We start from the raw sequence: 18,557 nt of genomic DNA, 5'->3' as shown, positions 1-18,557 counted from the left end.
ATTCCTTTGTACAGGAATAAGAGTGTCTTTGTTATTCATAGTGGGTCTTGGGGAACCACACCTGATAGTTCATGCAGATGAGATGACTCTTGGGATGCCTGGGTGGCTCAGTAAGTTAGGCATCTGTCTTTGGCTCAGGTCATGATCCTGGGACCCAGTCCTGCATTGGACTCCTTGCTCGGCAGGGAGCCTGCTTCTCCCTCAGCCTGCTGCTCCCCCTGCTTGTTCTCCCTGACAAATAAATAAAATCTTAAAACAATATATAAAAAGGTGACTCTGGTTTCCCCTGGTTTATACTAATCAGATGATTCAAGATGGGGGCTGGCCAAGTGAGAAAGACCCGTCTGTGATTAGAGAGTTGGGACTCTGAGCCACGTGATATCAGCCTGACCTCCAAGGAGGTAAGAGGCACTGGAAATTGAGTTCAACTGTGTGGTCAACCCAACTGTGACATGAACCCCAGTGAAAACTTTGGCCTCTGAAGCTCAGGTAAGCTTCCCTAGTTTGCAGTACTCTGCATAGTTAACACATTGCTGTACCAATCAGTGGTGTGTTCCTGGAGAAGATGAAAGCCTCACATTTGAGATGCTGTCAGATCTCAATCTATGTGCCTCTTCCTTAGGTTGAATTTGATTTGTATCTTTTTGTTGTAATAAAATTGTCATAATAAATATAGCCCTTTCCTGTTCTGAGATTTGCTCAGAGAATTATCAAACCTGAAGGAGTGGTGGGAACTCCCAAATTTGTAGCCAACTGGTCAGAAGAATAGCCTAAGGACCCCCACATTTGTGGCTGGTGTCTGAAATGAGAGCAATCTTGTGGAGTACTGCATCTTTAACCTGTGGAGTTTGACCTAATTCTCATAGTTGATATGAGAAGTCATTGTAGTGCTACAAAATAAAATAGCAATGAGTTTTTATGTACACACATACCAACCCACCCCCCAAAAATGGAACAATCCCAATCTACATTTGAATCTGAAAAATAATTATAGGAATTAACATTGTATTTTTCTAAAAAAATATTTAATTGGTAGTTTTCTAGAAGGAAAGTTTTTCATCTAATACAAAAGTGTGAAGTCAAGGGCACCTGGCTGGCACAGTCAGAAGAGCACGTGACTCTTGATCTTGGGGTGGTGAGTTCAAGCCCCATGTTGGGTAAGAGATTACTTAAATAAATACTATTTTTAAAAATGTGGTATATCAGGGCACCTGGGTCGCTCAGTTGGTTAAGTGACTGCCTTGAGCTCAGGTCATGATCCTGGAGGGAGTCCTGCATAGGGCTCCCTACCCAGCAGGGAGTCTGCTTATCCCTCTGACCCTCTCTGCCTCATGCTCTGTCTCTCAAAAAGTAAATCATTTTTTTAAATATTTTATTTATTTGAGAGAGAGAGAGAGAGAATGAGAGAGGAGTGAGCATGAGAGGGGAGAAGTCAGAGGGAGAAGCAGACTCCCCGCCAAGCAAGGAGCCGGACATGGGACTCGATCCTGGGACTTCAGGATCATGACCTGAGCTGAAGGCAGAGGCTTAACCCACTGAGCCACCCAGATGCCCCAAATAAATAAATCTTTAAAAAAATAAAATGTAGTATATCTGTACAGTAAAATATTTTTTTATAAACAGTGTGAAGTCAGAAGCAGTGAGAAAACATGGGCAATACAAGTTTCTCAAATTAACACCTGGTTAGTAAGCACCTATGAGAGGAAGTGGAGGAAATTATCTGAAGCAGCTGATAATCTGGTTCAGGAGACAAGAAAGGGGCAAGCTGATAAACAAATGCTTTAAAGAGATCAAGACAGTAATAAGAACTACTCAAGACATCTTTCATTTTTAAAAACCTTAAGCAAATGCAAATGCTTTTACAATTGCAAATCAGTAAGATATGACTTCACATCAGTGTTCAAGAGAATTCTTCCCTGATGAGAGGGTATTTGACCAGGGTTCTAATTTTTAGGCTTCCGAGAAGTGGAGAGGGCATTTCAGGCTGGTGGAGCAGGCAGGGGAGTGTGAAGGTATCTCTGAGGTATGGCAAGCAAATTAGTTTGTCTGTAATAGAGGTTCTTGTCAGGAGTAGCAGGAGGTTAAGGCAGAGTGAAGAGGGCGTTAAATGCCAAACTGCGGAGTGAGGATTTTTCTTGTAGGCAGTACAGAGGCTTTCAGACAAGGCAGTGGGTACAGACTGATAAGAATGGTTACCATAGCAAAGATACACAAGACAGATGTTAAGCAAAGACCAGCTACAAAGTTGCAGGTATCCAGGTATATAAAGTGACTTAAGTTGGGGTTAGAAAAGAGCACTGGGAGGAAAGGTAAGACAGAGCAAACTAAGACAGTACTAATGTAGTAAATTTGCTGTTTCTCTCCTGTATACTTTGGCTCTCTGGAAAGAAATTTCCATGATTTCTAGGTTACTAGACGGGCATTCTGATCTCAGCTGTCTAGATGCCTCCATTCATCCTGTCTGCCTGCACCTCTCAGCCTTAGCCAACCTGTTGGACCTCTAGATTCTGCCTGTCTGCATGGACCCACTTTGAACTGATTCCCTGAAGTCTAGGCTCAGTGACTTAAAATGCTTGAAGGACTGTCTTTAGTATAAGCTAATCTTTTTAGTCAAGACTCCTCTGCTCTCTGCCAGCTCCTACTCCTGGCGTCTCCACATAAATTTCAGATGCATCATGATATGAACTTGAGACCCAGAAAGCTTAGGGTTAACTATTACAGAAAATAAAGACATACAGATGGCTTGAAGTAACAGACAAGGTAGGAAAAATAGTTTAGCAATAGTTGGTATATATGTATATTTGATGTTTTATAAAAGCAATTTTACTGAGGTGTAATTTATATACCATAAATTTCACCCATTTTGTGTGTGCAATTCAATAATTTTTAGTAAATTTACCAAACTCTTCAATCATCAACATAATCCAGCTTTAGGACATTTGCATCACCCCAATAAGACTCTTTCTAATATTTGCATTTATTCCCAGTTGCTTCTCCCGGTACCAGACAACCACTAATCTACTTTGCCTCTGAGGATTTGCCATTTCTGGACATTTGCTATAAATGGAATGGTGGCATCTGGCTTTCACTTAGAATAATGTTTTTGAAGTTTTGATTTTTTTTAATACCCACATTTTAATGGTTTTAATGTTTAAAAAAGATTTTATTTCAAAAATCTCAAATCTCGGAGCATAAAGATCTAATGAAATTTGCTTTTTGCTCAGACTTTAAAAATATCACTCCAGCCTCTTAAAGAGAGGTAACATGTAGTGCCATGGGGGTTTTTTTATGGGGAAGACCTTCAGTCTCTCAATCTCAAAACCACAGCTGTGAACCAGAAGGAAGAGAGACCTAGCCCAGCGCACGGCACTTTCAAATCAGTTTTCTTAGCCCTAAGATAGGGTCTGGCTGAATCAGTGGTGGCTCTCGACCTAGCGCAGCTTCAATTCTCTTCACCCACACAGTAGCACCTCTGCTCCCATCAGTAACAGGATAGGGAGGCGAAGCACAGTGCCGTTACAGAGAGCCCCACCAGGTAGGAAATCACTTGTTCAATCACTCAGATACCTTTCAGCTCTTGCTTTATGAATCTCAAGCCTGAAAGGAACTTTTCCCACATTCATTAAGTTCCCAGGGTTTCTCATTGGAGTAAAGCCTTAATGTATGCTGAGGCCTGAACTATACTAGTGGGTTTTCCCAGTTTCACCAAATTCAAAAAGTCACTCCAGTACACATTCTCTGATGTGCAAAATGGGTGGAACATTGGCCAAAGGCTTTTCCGCATGCATTCTATTCCCAGGTTTCTAACTAGCAGGGTAAGTTCAATGATTTTTGCAAAAGAAAGAGGTATGGCTGAAGATTCTCCAACATTCACTATTTCCATAGTGTTTTTCTCAAAAATAAATTCTCTGATGTTTATTGAGAGATGAGCTCTAAAAGGCCCTCCCACCTTTATTGCTTTCAAAGACTTTTCTAAGTGTTCTTGGTGCTTAGTAAGAGAAGTATCACAGATTGCTTTTACCACACTTGAGTTATCTGATATTTATTTATTTACTTACTTACTTAGTTTCTGAATAGTATGTGACTGAAGGCTGTGCCACACACAGTGCATTGATAAGGCTTCTTGCCAGTAGAAACTGTCTGCTGTTGAATAATATGTGTCCTCTGACAAAAGCCTCTCCAAATCGATCACATCTACTTGGTTTCTCACTAATATGGATCCTCTGGTGTTTGATAAAAGGGCGAGGTGTGACAGAAAGCCCACCTTCTCTCTTGACATCGAAAGAGCCTTTCTTTAGCGTGTACAGTCTGATGTTGAGTAAGACAGGTCTTCCAACCAAGTCTTCCCACATACATTACACATACAGGATCTCTCTCCAGGGTGTGTCATGTGAAAACTCTGTGGGCTCCAGCTGAAAGCCTTCCTACATTGACTGAATTCATATAGCTTTTTTTCCAGCATGACTTTTCTGATGTTTAATAAGGGATGCAGTATGAGCAAAGGCTCTCCCACATTCATTACATTTGTAAGGTTTCTCTCCAGTATGAAATCTGTAATGTTGAGTGAGAGATGAACTCTGGCTGAAGGCTCGCCCACATTTATTACATTTGTAAGGTTTCTCTCCAGTATGAAATCTGTAATGTACGATGAGAGATGAACTCTGGCTGAAGGTTCTCCCGCATTCCCTGCATTCATAGGGCTTTTCTCCAGTGTGAGTTCTCTGATGTTTAATAAGAGATGAAGTATGACCAAAGGCTCTTCCACATTCATTACATTTGTAGGGTTTCTCCCCAGTATGAAATCTGTAATGTAAAACAAGAGATGAACTTTGGCTGAAGGCTCTCCCACATTCACTGCATTCATAGGGCTTTTCTCCAGTATGAGTTCTCTGATGTTTAATAAGGGATGAAATATGACCAAAGGCTCTTCCACATTCACTGCATTCATAGGGCTTTTCTCCAGTGTGACATCTCTGATGGCGCCTCAGCTCTGACTGGAAATGGAAAGACTTCCCACATTCATTACATTTACAAGGTTTCTTTCCTGGATGGCTTCTCTGGGAGTTATTTCTCCCTGAAGTCTGTCTGAATTCTGTGTCACATTTATAGGCTCCTTCTATAGGAACACTGCGTTGGTTAACAAGGACTGATCTTAGGTCTAAACTTCTCCCAAATTCACTCTGTTCATGATCTATCTTAAGGGTGGTAGATTTGTGAGAGACTGGCATTCCTTTCAGATGTCTCGCCTGGATTTTTGGTTGTATTTCTAATTGGTCATCACAACCACAGGTTGCTTTCAGTTTGCAGAAGCAGAATTCATCTCTGATGTATTTTTCCACTGATGCTATCTGGAGTAATTCTTCTTTAGAAATTCCCTGATTCAGTATGGATTCTTTGGCTTTAGGCCTTTTCTCCCAGTCTGAGAGGAGGGGAAAAAAAGAAAAAAGACAAGACATTCTCATATTAACTGTTCCATGTGCCCAGAGGAAGTAAAGTCCTATAATGGATGTAAGGTAATGAAGCTTTAAAATAATACCTGAGATGTGTACAGTTTCTTTCAAGTATAGTATATATCTGAAGAAGGTTTTGGAGTTATCAAGAGGTGATAAATTACTGAATGGAGATTAGGAAAATCTAAAAAAAAATCATTTGGATTCCAGTACAAGGTAAATCTAACATAAAGACGAGAAGAGGGTAGGAAGATGTCCTCCACAAAGTCCCCTCAGCACCTCAGTAATATATTATAGTATATAATTGTGACAGGCAAAATAATTCTCCCCCAAAGACATCCATGCTCTAATCCCAAGAACTTGTAAATGTGTTGTCTTACATGGCAAAAAGGACTTTGCAGCTATGATTAAGGGCCCAAACCTTTAGATGGGGAGATTATCCTGGATTATTCAGATGGGCCCAATCTAATCACATAAGTCCTTAATTAAAATCAGAGAACATTTCCTGGCTGGGTCAGAGAGATCTGTGAGAATGACTCAGCCCACCATTTCTGGCTTTGAAGATGGAGTAAGGGCACCATGAGCCAAGGAATGTAGCAGTCTCTAGAAGCTGGAAGTATTTCTCAGTTGACAGCCAGCGAGAAAACAGGGATCTCAATTTCACAACTCCAAGAATTGGTTCTGCCAGCAACTCAAATGACAGAAAACAGAATCTCCCCTAGTGACTCCAGAAAGGAACACACCTCTCCTGACATCTTTTGTGAGATCCATGCCAGATTTCTGACCTATGAACTATAACTAAACTTGTGTTTAAAGTCATTAAGTTTGTATTCCTTTGTTCTAGCAATAACAGAAAACTAATGTAATAATAGTAACACTTCTGAAGAGGTAGATGATTACTGATTCCAGTGCTCCCAGGAGCCATATTCTGAGTCAGTAGGTCTCGTGTGGCCCCTGGAGATCTGGATCTTTAACAGGCTCCCTGAGAGATTCTGAAACACAGCCATGTTTGTAGAGCACTGTCAAGACTAGATCCAGAAGTCACACCCTTGCTCCCATTCTAGAAGGAAAAAAAGATCAAGAAAATATGAATATAGCAGAGATTAGCAACTTCACTCCCTGATCTCTATTCTAGGCTCCTTTAATGAGGCCCAGCCTGTGCTCCCAGGATATAAGCACTTATTTCCTGAGATTTATCTCTGACCCAGGGCTATAATTCTACCTGAGATCGATACTGGCACAGACTGTCACCTTCCTCCATTGTGCCTTAGTTACACATGGAAGGCAGAAGAGCTTGAGTCCAGAATTCTGCTCCAAGAAGTGAGGCTCATCAGGTATTCTCAAGTTACCTAGGAACACGTGGTCTCAAAGAGGTGACATCAGTAGACAGTAAGAAGTAATTTTTGCTCCTGGAACCACCTCTGTTGAAGCTCAGCTTGATCAAGCATGAAATGTCTCTACCTTGATCTTCTTGACATCTACCATCTGTCCTTGCCTGTAACCCTTTAATTTCTAGGCTACTCTACTGTTTGGTCTTTCACTAACTCTCTTAACCCTGCTGGCAAAGGAGGGCCTGGCCATTTACAACTGTTAATCCTTTGATTCCATCCAACATCTCCATATGACATCTAGTGATGCTGAGTGGCACCAAGAACCCAGAAAGGGTGGGCAGAGATGGGTTCCAAAGTATAAATACTAGAGAAGAAAATGAGCATCTCTTCTTTCTGACACCAGAAAGCCCGAGAATATTCAAAATACTGCAGTGGAGAGCTCCTGACAAGTGGTCTTAGCTTCTCAAAGGAGACCCCCGTGAGCAAGGGTTCAGAGCAATTTCTCACCCATGGCTGGTCCTTATTATGTGTGATGTTGCTTAGTTCTCATTCACTCACCTGTTGAGATTTCTCCCTCTAATACACAGGGTTCTTTCCCTTTCTCCAACTGGGAGATGACATATGGTTTAGCCACTGGAAGCCCTGATGGTAGAGAAGGAAAAGGACCATGACTCTGTATGTTAGAGGCAAAGGCTTTGGCTCTAGGTCTCTCTGGGGGAGATCAGACTGTAGTTATAGAAAGCCTCCAAAGAATAGGCACTGTGAAATATTGGGAGCAGAATCATGAAACTTCATATGGAGCATAACTTTTTCTAGGAATTAGGACCCCAAGGTCAATGTAAATGCCTAATTCCATAATCACAGGGCAAAACTCAGCAAACAGGCCTAGAAACCCCAAGCTTTTAAACACCAATGAAATAGAGATGGCAGGCCTGACAGGCAGGCTTTGGGCTTTGGAGGAGCTGAGCTCACCCAGAGAGGCCAGGTTCTTGAAGTTCTCCAGCATCACTACCCTGTATAGGTCCTTTTGAGCAGGGTCCAGCTGTCCCCATTCCCACTGGGTGAATTCCACAGCTACATCCTCGAATGTCATCAGATCCTGAAACATAGAAAATACTCTTGTACCCTAAGGGAACACACTAGCAGCCCCAGGGAGAAGAGTGAGTGGATGTCTGAGTAAAACCTTAGGATGTAGAAGGGATTCCAAGAGTTCCTAGCTATCCCAGTGCCCAGTGTTTTTGTTTGTTTGTTTGGATTTTTTTAGATTTTATTTATTTGACAGACAGAGATCATAAGTAGGCAGAGAGGCAGGCAGAGATAGTGGGGGGAGGTTAGCAGGCTCCCCGCTGAGCAGAGAGCTTGATGTAGGGCTTGATCTTGGGATTTGACCTGAGCCGAAGGCAGAGGCTTTAACCCACTGAGCCACCCAGGCGCCCCACCAATACCCAGTTTTGGGTCTTGTCATCCCCAAAATATTTTAAGCTGCTCCAGGGATTGTATTATTGTTACTACTTGGATCCTACCCACTGATGCCGACTTGTCAGTATCACGCTGCTTAATATATATATATATATATGGATAAGGATCTCAAGATCTCAGGCCTACAGAGACAGTCTGTCTGCTTACATAAGGAAGGTAAAAGAAATTCATTTCTTCCATTTCCCACATAGTTGCATTTAATTAGAATCAACTAGAAGTAACAGACTAATATGTTTTGCATTCCTTTTTTCTTAAGATGCATTTACTTATTTGAGAGAGAGCATGAGTGAGTGTGGGAGGGGCACAGAGAGAGGAGAGAGAAACTCCAGCAGACTCCTCACTGAGCTTGGAGCCTGACATGGGGCACCATCCCAAGACCCCGAGATCATGACCTGAGCCCAAACCAATAGTTGGACACTTAACCAACTGTGCCACCCAGAGGCCACTGTTTTGCATTCTCAGATGCACTAGTATCAACAGTCTCCAACTATTTTTGAAACTTGTGGCCTATGATTTTAAAGACAATTTTTACTAAGTCCAAATCAAATAATTGGGGATTTATAATACTATATCACCACCACCACACAGTTCAGTGAAAGTATATCCAGTGGCCTTAACGAATCAGTAAGTCTTTTGTGAGTTTGATTAACACAAATCCTCTCCCCCAAACCCTAATCACTTTTTGTCCCTACTCATTCAATTCCTGAATGTGCAAAACTGACAGACTGAATCCCAGGTCTCCACAAGGTACAACCATTCTGTGGGTCCCAGTCAGGACTCTCCTGTCATCCTCTGTAACAACAATCAGAACACCTCCCATCTGACTGTTAAATTCCTGTTACTTTTCCCAAAATATATTTAGAAATCAAATCCCATTTAGCATTGATTCCATAAAATAAGTCAAAGTAAAATTTTACATTAACATGAAAGTCAGTCCAAAATAGTCAAATATGGAAAACTCACTGCTATAGTAACATCTTGTGATAGATTATTTTATTTGTTCAAATAATCACTGGCTCTCCCTACAGGATTGAGTTCCCTGCCCCAACAACACAGGGGTAGTCGAATAATCTGCTTTCACAAATGGGATGTAAAACAGGTAATGCAGGCAAGATATAAACCTTTGTTGGTATAAGTCTTTTAGAGTTTGCTGTTGTTATTACAACATAACTAGCCTAAACCGGCTCATTAAGAAACTAGTACTTAATGTAGGGTTCTGCCATAGCAAAAAGCCTAAAATATCTGACTTTGGCTTCAGGGCCAGTAGTAAAGAAACCTACTGGTAAGATAGCAACCTACATGATTTAATGGTGAACTGTGTGCTAAAACTGTTATCGGCAGTAACTGCAAAGATGAACAATGTAAGCATGAACTTGTGATGTTACAAGAAGAGGCCGGAACATCAGTAGTGTGAGCTGGTTGTTACTGGCAGCATCTGACAAAATATTACAAGAAAAAAAATGAGCTTAAGAGTTTGTGAGTTTACAAAATAAAAATGGAAGGCAAAAGAAAGTGTCTTGAAATTCCAGGACTTGGAGAGTTAAGAGATTAAACCAGTTCTCCTTTCCAACTGGTCAGAGACAATGTAGATAAGGCTTTTGCAGTGACAAAGGATGATTAAAACTCAACCTAAGGAAGGACCAAATTATGAGTGTGGTAATCAAATCTTTTGTTTAAACATCTGAATAATTCCAGATGGCTCCTAGGATATCTTTAGGGCAACCAAACTGCTTACTACCTAAAAGAATGGCTGTCCTAAGAAAAACCCTCAAAGCTCCACAATTAAGCCTAAAGAAGGGTATATTTTAAAAAGAACCATGGGTAAAACTTGACACATGGAAATAACAGAAAGCTAATACGTTAAAAGCTGATTACATTTTGAGAGTTACACTGAACGTCCCGGACTTGAAAAAATCCTTGGGCCATCAACCTACTCAGGCAGGATGAAAAAGCTGCCTAACCCTCAAGTGAGTTTATTCTCCAGTATCATCTCCTATGTGACCAAGGAGGATACTGCAAAAGGAATTTGTGGGGCAGAGCCAAGAGCTAAGGAAAACATGGGACTCAGGAGCTCCACCCAGGGAAGAGAACCCAGACAGAACCAAAAGACTTCCCAGTCCCAAGATCATTGTTGGTTCTCACCAAGTCTGCCAAGTGGAATATCTTAACGGTTATGGACCTGAGACTGCTGCGCTTCTCCCTTGCTTCCCTCTTTTGAATAGGGGTTTCTTACTGTGGTTAAGTACGTTGGATATATGAATATCCAACTATACATTGGATATATGGATTTTGGGCAGTTTGTCCTTTTAGTTCATAGGTCTCCAGATCCAGAGGAGAAACATCCAGACCTGATGTTGAGGCCATCACCCCATTCAGGACTTTGATCTTGATGTTCCTACTAGGTAACTAAATGGAGTTTTTGGGTTATCTCTTGGGGAGGGAATTTGTGTGGAGGAAGGCGAGTGAATTTTTTTAAGAAAACAGACAGTGGTAAACTCATTAGTTGTTCAGAATAGTCACTGCCCCTCCCCTGGTGCCCCTCACTGTGGGAGGCTTATATTTCCCATCTCACTGACATTAGGCTTGGCCACATGACTTGCTTTAGCCAATGGATTGTGGGTAGAAGCAACACATGTCCTTCCTGGGTAGAAGCCAGAAGAACCATCTCCTGGCTCTGACATTGCATTTCTCCCTGCCACATAACATATCCCAGAGGAGGACTAATCCTTCAGCCTAAATCCCAGATCAAAGAGGGTGTGGAGCAGTCACAGCCAGTCCACTACTGATACGTAACAGAGAAGAAATACACCTTTGTTACTATGGGCCATTGAGATCTATAGGCCATTGTCACCACGGTATAATTAGATTAAGCTCTCTGATATACCTCTGAATGGGTACATCAAGGCCAAAGAGGTTTAAACTCTATTACACTACTAGTTATTTGTGAGACTTACATACTGGTTGGGATTTCCCCCATTTGCTAGAAAATTAAACACAATATCTATCATTAAGCTAGAATACATGAAACTATCATTTAGGTAGTACCAAGATGGTATCACCTTGGCATCCATGCTAGGAAGCCATGCAGTCTGGCATCCACAGCCCTCCACTTGGTTCTCCGGACCACTGTAGCCAACCCTGAATGCACTTCTGGAGTCAGTCACCATTATCCCTTCTACCCCCATCACAACTGCAGCTCACAAGGACTAAGCAGTAACCATTTGCCAGAAGATGGCAGCAATGATATGAGCTAGCTGCATTACTGAGTGGTTAAGATCTCACAGCCAGACAACCCAGATCTGAAACTAGAATGCCTTCCTTATGAGCCAGATAACCATAAACAAGTTACCTTATCTCTCTCTGCCTTGGCTTTCTCAGTTGCCTCTCTGTGCCTTAGATGCCATTCTTCAAAATGAGAATGTTTGAAAGATGAAATGAGTTAGTTCAAGTAAACTGTGTAGAATAGTTCCTGATACATATTTAGTTCTCAGTACATAATGGCTATTACGGCTTTCATCTTTATCATTAACATGATTACTATCTTCATTTTACAGTTGGCAAAAACAATGCATAGAGAAGTCAGGTGCATCTTCCAGCAAGGAAGTAGTGCGTTAAGTCTATCTCCTCACTAATCCAGGAAGATAACATCTGAACAGGGACATAGACTCAAATGGCTTCCCCACCTGTCTATACCCTCAGAACCTTGTCCCTCTTTTCTCCATGAGCCTTCCCCCAGCCTCTCCAGCACAGGCTGATTTTTCCTTTTACTAAACTTTGAAGGAAAGGCCTATCCGTGACACTCCCATCTGTCATTAAATCATGCATATCCTTACTGTGGCTGGGGCTGCATCCTAGGTACCAGAGTCCTCTCCCTTCTGTGGTAGTGACATTCTTTCAAGGCCAGGGCTCTCTCACATTACTTGGTACTCACTGCAGTGCTCATGACAGAAATAAACCAAAGGATCTGAGTGAGTACATACAGAGCAGAGAGGAGAGGGCCCTGGAAAGGGCCAGGGAAGCCAGCATCCACCTTGATGGGCTCAGGCTCCTACAGAGCAGGAATTGGGGTCAGTTCCCCTTGGCATTGAACAAAGGGGCTCCAGAGAAAAGGGGGCAAAGACGTCTGCAGTTCAGTCATTTGAGAAAAAAATGAAAACCTCAACTCACCTGGGACCTGGCTTTCAGGAATAAACTGGTTGTTCCCTTTTCTCCTGGGTATCTCTCTGGAGGAAGAGGAGGGTCCTGAGAAGGGAGAACTAGGAAGGTAAAAGGAGCCATAAGGAAGACTAACCCCATGGCCTTTGCAGCTCCCAGACTCCCCACACTAGAGATCCCTGAAGAGTCCGTGTGTCTTGGTTCTGGGGACAGAGCTGGTTCAAAGGGAGCTGAGTGGCAGCCTCTAACTATTCCACATGAGAAAGAAGTGCACAAACTCCCCACCCCCTTCATGTCCAAAGGCCACAGCAGGCTGCAGGTAACTTAGGTTTCACCATAGCTTGGCCACTCCACTGGACAGTTATTTATTGGGCATCCACAATATAAACGTGGAGAAGACTTCCAAGAAACTTTAAATCTAGCCTGCGGTATAAGACAGGTTAAGAATACAAAACAAGGCCCAGGGCAAGGCCACAGAGGGATAGGGACTCTAAGGGAAAGCAAGTCACACCTTCCCCTCATCCTTGGGAAGCCAGCTCAAAGGTCCGTTCTTCCTGACAAGTTCCCAAGCATCCTTAGGTCTCTGCAACCATACTTTGCAAGTCCCTCTATGATAGGGTTTTGTCCCTTACTGCTTTTAAAGCCTGAAAATCAACTATACCAGATAAGTGGTCACAGCTAACAACAACGATAAAAGCATGGGTGGCAAGCAGCATGGTACAGTACAGGTCAGCACTTCTCAAACTTGAATGTGTGTATGGATTCTTGAGGATCTTCTTAAACAGACTCTGATTCAGTGAAGGTAGGGTAGGGCCTGAGAGCCTGCGATTTCTAAGGAATTTCGAGATAATTCCTGTGCTGATGGTCTACAGAACACAAGGCATAAAGGAATACAGAGAGGGTGGTAGTCCCAGAGATGCAGCCCAGTTTTGCTGTTGGCCAGTCTTGTGACCTTGAGCATTGGCACTGAAGACAGAAAAGTCTAATTAAAATGCCATTTGGTGAAGGACAGTAGATTCTAAATTTACAAAGGAATGGCTTAAAACCGCCTGGGTCACCTAGATTGCCTCTTCCCAAACACTAGTGAAAGAGTGGTACAGAAGGTGACCCCCCCACCCCCATGTGCACTGCTAATCTTGTACAGTTGAGCTAGAGGAATCTTATCAATGAAGCAATAAAGGAAAGGGCAGGCAGGCTCTAAATGGCCCGACTGCCCTCTGATCTCTGGCCAAGGGCTACTCCCCCACAGCTTTATATTGTTCACCCTCTCCCTCCCACACAGAAGAGATCCTCTCCCGCCCGATACTCTCTCCTCTGGCCTTTGGGAAGACTTCCGTGGCCATCGCCTCCACTTTTACCATGTTATCTGGATACTGGGACCTCATGCTCCTGGACCTGGCAAATTAGGAAATGCCACAGGGAAGACAGTTACAGGCTCTGCCCCATCACTGGAGTCCCCGGCTTATTTCTAGAGTCGTCGTCCTCCTCGGCCCACTACTAACTCCCCAGAAGGGCTTCTGGCCCTCTGCACCCTCGAGAGCCAAACCTGATGCTGTGGAGTCCATAGCTGGGTCTAAGGGGCGACGTCCTTTCACTAGGTCCAAATCTCTGTTCTGCGGCCGCAGCCCTGCGGTCCTCCCTACGATTCAGGGAGCAGGGAGTACGCTGGGTGACACCGGGCATTCCCACTCCGCGCGGTGACGCCCAGTCGACCCGCACGGCCCTGAGCAGGGATATCAAACCCGGACTGCCGCCCCGGCGCGGAGCTCTGCCGCCCGAGGAGGGGCCATTCCCCCGCTTTCAGGCGCGCTCTCAGACCCCTCACGAGCCCGGCCTGGGGGCACTGGCGCCGCTCCGCCGCCTTTCTCAGGACCACGCTTCGGAACCCAGTTCCCTCGCAGACCCACACCCACAGTGACGACTATACCACCAGGAGGTAGGTCCGTAGCCACGCCTGCGACCTCGGGGGTCAGTGCGCCTCCGCGGCCCTAAGACCGCAGGGATTCGGAAGAGAGACTCACAGGAACACGGACCGGCCCTGCAACTCTGTCCCCTAGCTCTAGGCCCCCAGAGCCCCTGGCAGGCGGGCAGGCGGAAGAGCACTCCCAACTCTGTCACGGGCTGGGGCGCGGTGCCCGCGATAAACCCGCGCGCCCGAAGTCACAGATCCCACAAAGAGTAGAGCCCTTCCCGGCCCCAGCCCTAGCCCCTAAGCCCAGACCGTCCCGCGCCTGCGCAGATGAGCCGCCTCGCGGGGGTCAAACAAGCGAGCGTCCGGGGCGGGTCCGCGGGGCGGGGCGGGGCGGGGCGGGGCGGGGCGAGTGGCGCCAGCGCCGTGGGGGCGGGAGAGAATGGTCCTGATGGTGCGGGCCGGGAGTCCTTTGGGAGCCGCACTATTAGCCACCGACCAGGGTAGAGGGTTTCCCGGGCTCTCACCACCAGCTGGGAACTGAGAGCAACTTCCATTTTAGGCTCCATAGCCAGTTTTGGGGCTGTCCAACCAGAAGCCATTGGAAATTTGTTAAGAAGAGAAGCCTGGCCCTACTCTGAATCTGCCGAGTAAGGATTTACAGGAGACTCTCTAGGCATATCTCTTACAGAGTGCCCAGGACATGCAGCTGGCTTATTGCTAGTTACTTACTGCTATTCTACAGGCCGTCCCGTGCCTCTCCGCCTTCCTCCCACTTCTCCAAGCTCTGAGTTCAGAGAAGGGTCAACGAAGAAATTATATGGACTCCTTCCTGCTCCAGAAACGAGTATCATTTCTAAAAGAAATGTAGAAATGGTCTGAATATTTAAACGATGGCTCTCAGGAGGCAGTCCTTAGCCAGAGAGGGGACTTGTGAAGACTGAGTGGTTTATAGACCTTGTCTAGGGGTTCTGGGACAACCCATTAAGTCAGGGCAAAACCCACCATTTTCCCCTCTTGCTTTTCAATCTGTCACTTTTTCCCAGCACTCACGGTGGCACACATGGCCAGGATGGCATAGCAAGTGCCCAAAAAGCAAGCCCTCTTCTTCTGGGGCGGGGAGGGGGCCAGCAGGTGGCGTGGGGGTGCTGCCAGGGAACCCTGGTTTTGGCCCAGGAGTTTGTTCTCTTCTGTGCTCTGCAACCAAGAAAGGAAAGGGATGGACAAATGAGAAAAAAAAAATGTCATCTCATTTGTGACTAGCACAACTAGGAGAAATGGAACTGCTTCAGATTATCTTGAGGAGCACCCTCTGTGCCTGGTGTGCCTTTTGGCATTGGCCTGTTACAGTGTCTGAAATATCCGTCCTCTTAAATTCAGGACAGAGCCTGATCCAGAGGCCTATGTCACAATGCACATGTTACCCAAGAGAGTTAATCAATAGCTTAACAAGTTTGTTAACAAGTTAACAAGACACTCTTCCAGTGTGTTTTCATGTGCCACTGGAGGTCAACTACTGTTAGGGTAGCTCTGGTTTCCAGCAACCCGGTAAGTTTGTGCACTGCCCCCAACATTCCCTTTTGCTGCTCCTTTATAGTCTTTATAACATTTCTCCCATTCCAACCCAGTGTGACTACTGTTCTGTACCCATAGTTTTGCCTTTTACAGAATGCCATATAAAGAGGATTATGTCGTATGTAGCTTTAAAAAAAAAAAATATTTGACGGACAGAGATCACAAGTAGGCAGAGGCAGGCAGAGAGAGAGAGAGGAGGAAGCAGGCTCCCCTCTGAGCAGAGAGCCCAAATTGGGGCTCGATCCCAGGACCCTGGGATCATGACCTGAGCCAAAGGCAGAGGCTTTAACCCATTGAGCCACCCAGGCACCACTAGTATGTAACATTTTGAGAGTGGCTTTTATCACTCAGCATAAAGCCCTTGAGATCCATCTCTTTTTTGTCATGAGGATCAATAGTTAATTCTTTTGTACTCTTGACTCCAGCTGTCCTGTAAGGAAGGCTGTCCTAAGGAGCCATACACCACATCCACTTACATCCTATTTATAAGAACACTTGGCCCCATCTACCTGCAGAGTAATGTACTCTTTAAACATGTGCCTGGCTAACATTCTATTGCGATGGAAGATGGAGAGAAAAAACAGAAGACATCAGATTTTAGGAACAATATTGGTAAATTGAAGTTTGTTCAGAGGAAGAGCAGGTGGCAAGAACATCTCTAAATCAAATTAGCCTGAGGGAGATGGCTTATCCTATTTTAAGCCAATTATAAAAAAAAACAAAACTATAAAGGTGCTTTTGTAAGGCAGAATTGAAGCACAAATTTTTCTATAGATCCCCTGTGTGCTCAGGCATCCATCATCACACAACCTCCAACTTTCCTGGGCTGGGAGCCCCATAGTAAAACACAGAAACCTGTTCATAATTAGGAGTCAGGAGTATGCAGTCATTGACAGTGGACTAAAGATGCCCCAATGGTGGCCATTCTGAAAGAAGGTATTATGAAAACAAAAACATAGAAGTAGAAAGCTGGTCCAATCTGGAATCAGATCTGGGTATTAAAAGCAACAGTGTTGGGGCGCCTGGGTGGCTCAGTGGGTTAAGCCGCTGCCTTCGGCTCAGGTCATGATCTCAGGGTCCTGGGATCGAGGCCCGCATCGGGCTCTCTGCTCAGCAGGGAGCCTGCTTCCCTCTCTCTCTCTCTGCCTGCCTCTCCGTCTACTTGTGATTTCTCTGTCAAATAAATAAAATCTTTTAAAAAAATAAAAAATAAATAAAAGCAACAGTGTTTTTCAGGTATAGTGTGAAATTGTGCCAGAATATTTCTCTCCCACTGATCACCCAGCTTCTGATCGTATGCAATTTCCACTCTCAGTATCTAAGGCTAGATAAATTAAAAACAGCAACACCCAGGAGGGAAACAGCAAGAAAGGATGTCCGTCTTAGACATCATGACTTTAATCAAGTCCTAATTCTGGAAGATCCAAACCCTTACTACAGTACAAAACCATCCCCAATATGGCCCCAAATTACACTTGTCAGAACCTAAATACTCACTGGCCACTCATCTTGCTACTAATTTTTCGCACTTTTATCCCCTAGTCTGTATCTTTACAAGATGCTATTCTCTTTACATAGATTGCACTGTGTGTGTGTGTGTGTGTGTGTGTGTGTGTGTGTGTGTGTGCGCGCGCGCGTGTGTTTAAAAGATTTTATTTATTTGGGGGTGGCAGAGGTAAAGAGAGAGAATCACAAGCAGAGTCCACACTGAGCATGGAGCCCAACTTGGGATCCTGAGATCCCGGAGATCATGACCTGAGCTCAAACCAAAAGTCCAAAGCTTAACCAACTGAGCCACCAAGACACACTTTCTTTCTTCTTAATAAAGCAAGTGGTTTTAATAAGATTTTATTTATTTGACAGACAGAGATCACAAGTAGGCAGAGAGGCAGAGAGAGAGAGGAGGAAGCAGGCTCCCTGCTGAGCAGAGAGCCTGATGCAGGGCTGGATCCCAGGACCCTGAGATCAGGACCTGAGCCTAAGGCAGAGGCTTTAACCCACTGAGCCACCCAGGTGTCCCAAAGCAAGTGTGTGTGTATGTTTGTGTGGGTTTTGTTTTGTTTTTTTTTTAAGTGGATCGGTTATAAGACTGTAACTGTTACAGGCCTTTTTAAACATTTTCAGCCACAGTTAATTGCTTCCTGCTTGTACTCCCCTAGTATCTCCAGTGTGACATATAGAACATACTGCATTGTTTTAACTTGTACATTCTGGTTTTTCCTTTAGACCATGAGTTCGTCTGAGGCAGTAACTATGTCTTACTTACATTTGTAACAATGGTAGGCATTACAGGTTCTTTTTTTTTTTCAAAGATTGAGTTTTTTTTTTTTTTTTTTAGATTTTATTTATTTATTTGACAGACAGAAATCACAAGTAGACGGAGAGGCAGGCAGAGAGAGAGAGAGGGAAGCAGGCTCCCTGCTGAGCAGAGAGCCCGATGCGGGCCTCGATCCCAGGATCCTGAGATCATGACCTGAGCGGAAGGCAGCGGCTTAACCCACTGAGCCACTCAGGCGCGCCGCATTACATTACAAACAAGGTAAACTTGTTTCCGAAGTAGTGTTTTATCATATTCTTGCAATTTCCAGTGTTCTCTGAAGCTCTAGTTCAGTGGTTCTTAGCTTTAGTAGCACATCAGAATCACCTAAAGATCTTTGT

The 18,557-nt window shown here is 44.3% G+C and overlaps 1 protein-coding gene across 1 annotated transcript; it reads right to left on the bottom strand.

Annotated features, from left to right (window-relative positions):
* Window positions 1-4,026: 4,026 nt before the first annotated feature.
* Window positions 4,027-14,673, bottom strand: ZNF514 (zinc finger protein 514). The gene is made up of 7 exons (XM_082744218.1): window positions 14,637-14,673; window positions 13,962-14,054; window positions 12,428-12,502; window positions 11,610-11,665; window positions 7,754-7,880; window positions 7,340-7,423; window positions 4,027-5,419 (listed from the first exon to the last, which is right to left on the bottom strand). Exons 2-7 carry the CDS (start codon window positions 13,978-13,980, stop codon window positions 4,440-4,442), a joined length of 1,341 nt encoding a protein of 446 aa, XP_082600344.1. The 5' UTR covers window positions 13,981-14,054; window positions 14,637-14,673; the 3' UTR covers window positions 4,027-4,439.
* Window positions 14,674-18,557: the final 3,884 nt, after the last annotated feature.

This window comes from Mustela nivalis (genome assembly GCF_964662115.1).
Source record: "Mustela nivalis genome assembly, chromosome: 8".
NCBI lineage: Eukaryota > Metazoa > Chordata > Mammalia > Carnivora > Mustelidae > Mustela > Mustela nivalis.
Note: the sequence above shows the minus strand (reverse complement) of the source record. Positions and strands in the feature narration are given on the sequence as shown.

Excerpts from the sequence above, each read along its gene's own strand:
- ZNF514 (XM_082744218.1), bottom strand. Across the intron at positions 7,881-11,609 it reads CCAAGGCAGAGAGAGATAAG|GATCTGATGACATTCGAGGA; the intron begins GTAACTTGTTTA and ends TCTATGTTTCAG. Across the intron at positions 5,420-7,339 it reads AGAGGGAGAAATCTCAACAG|ACTGGGAGAAAAGGCCTAAA; the intron begins GTGAGTGAATGA and ends CCCTCCTCTCAG.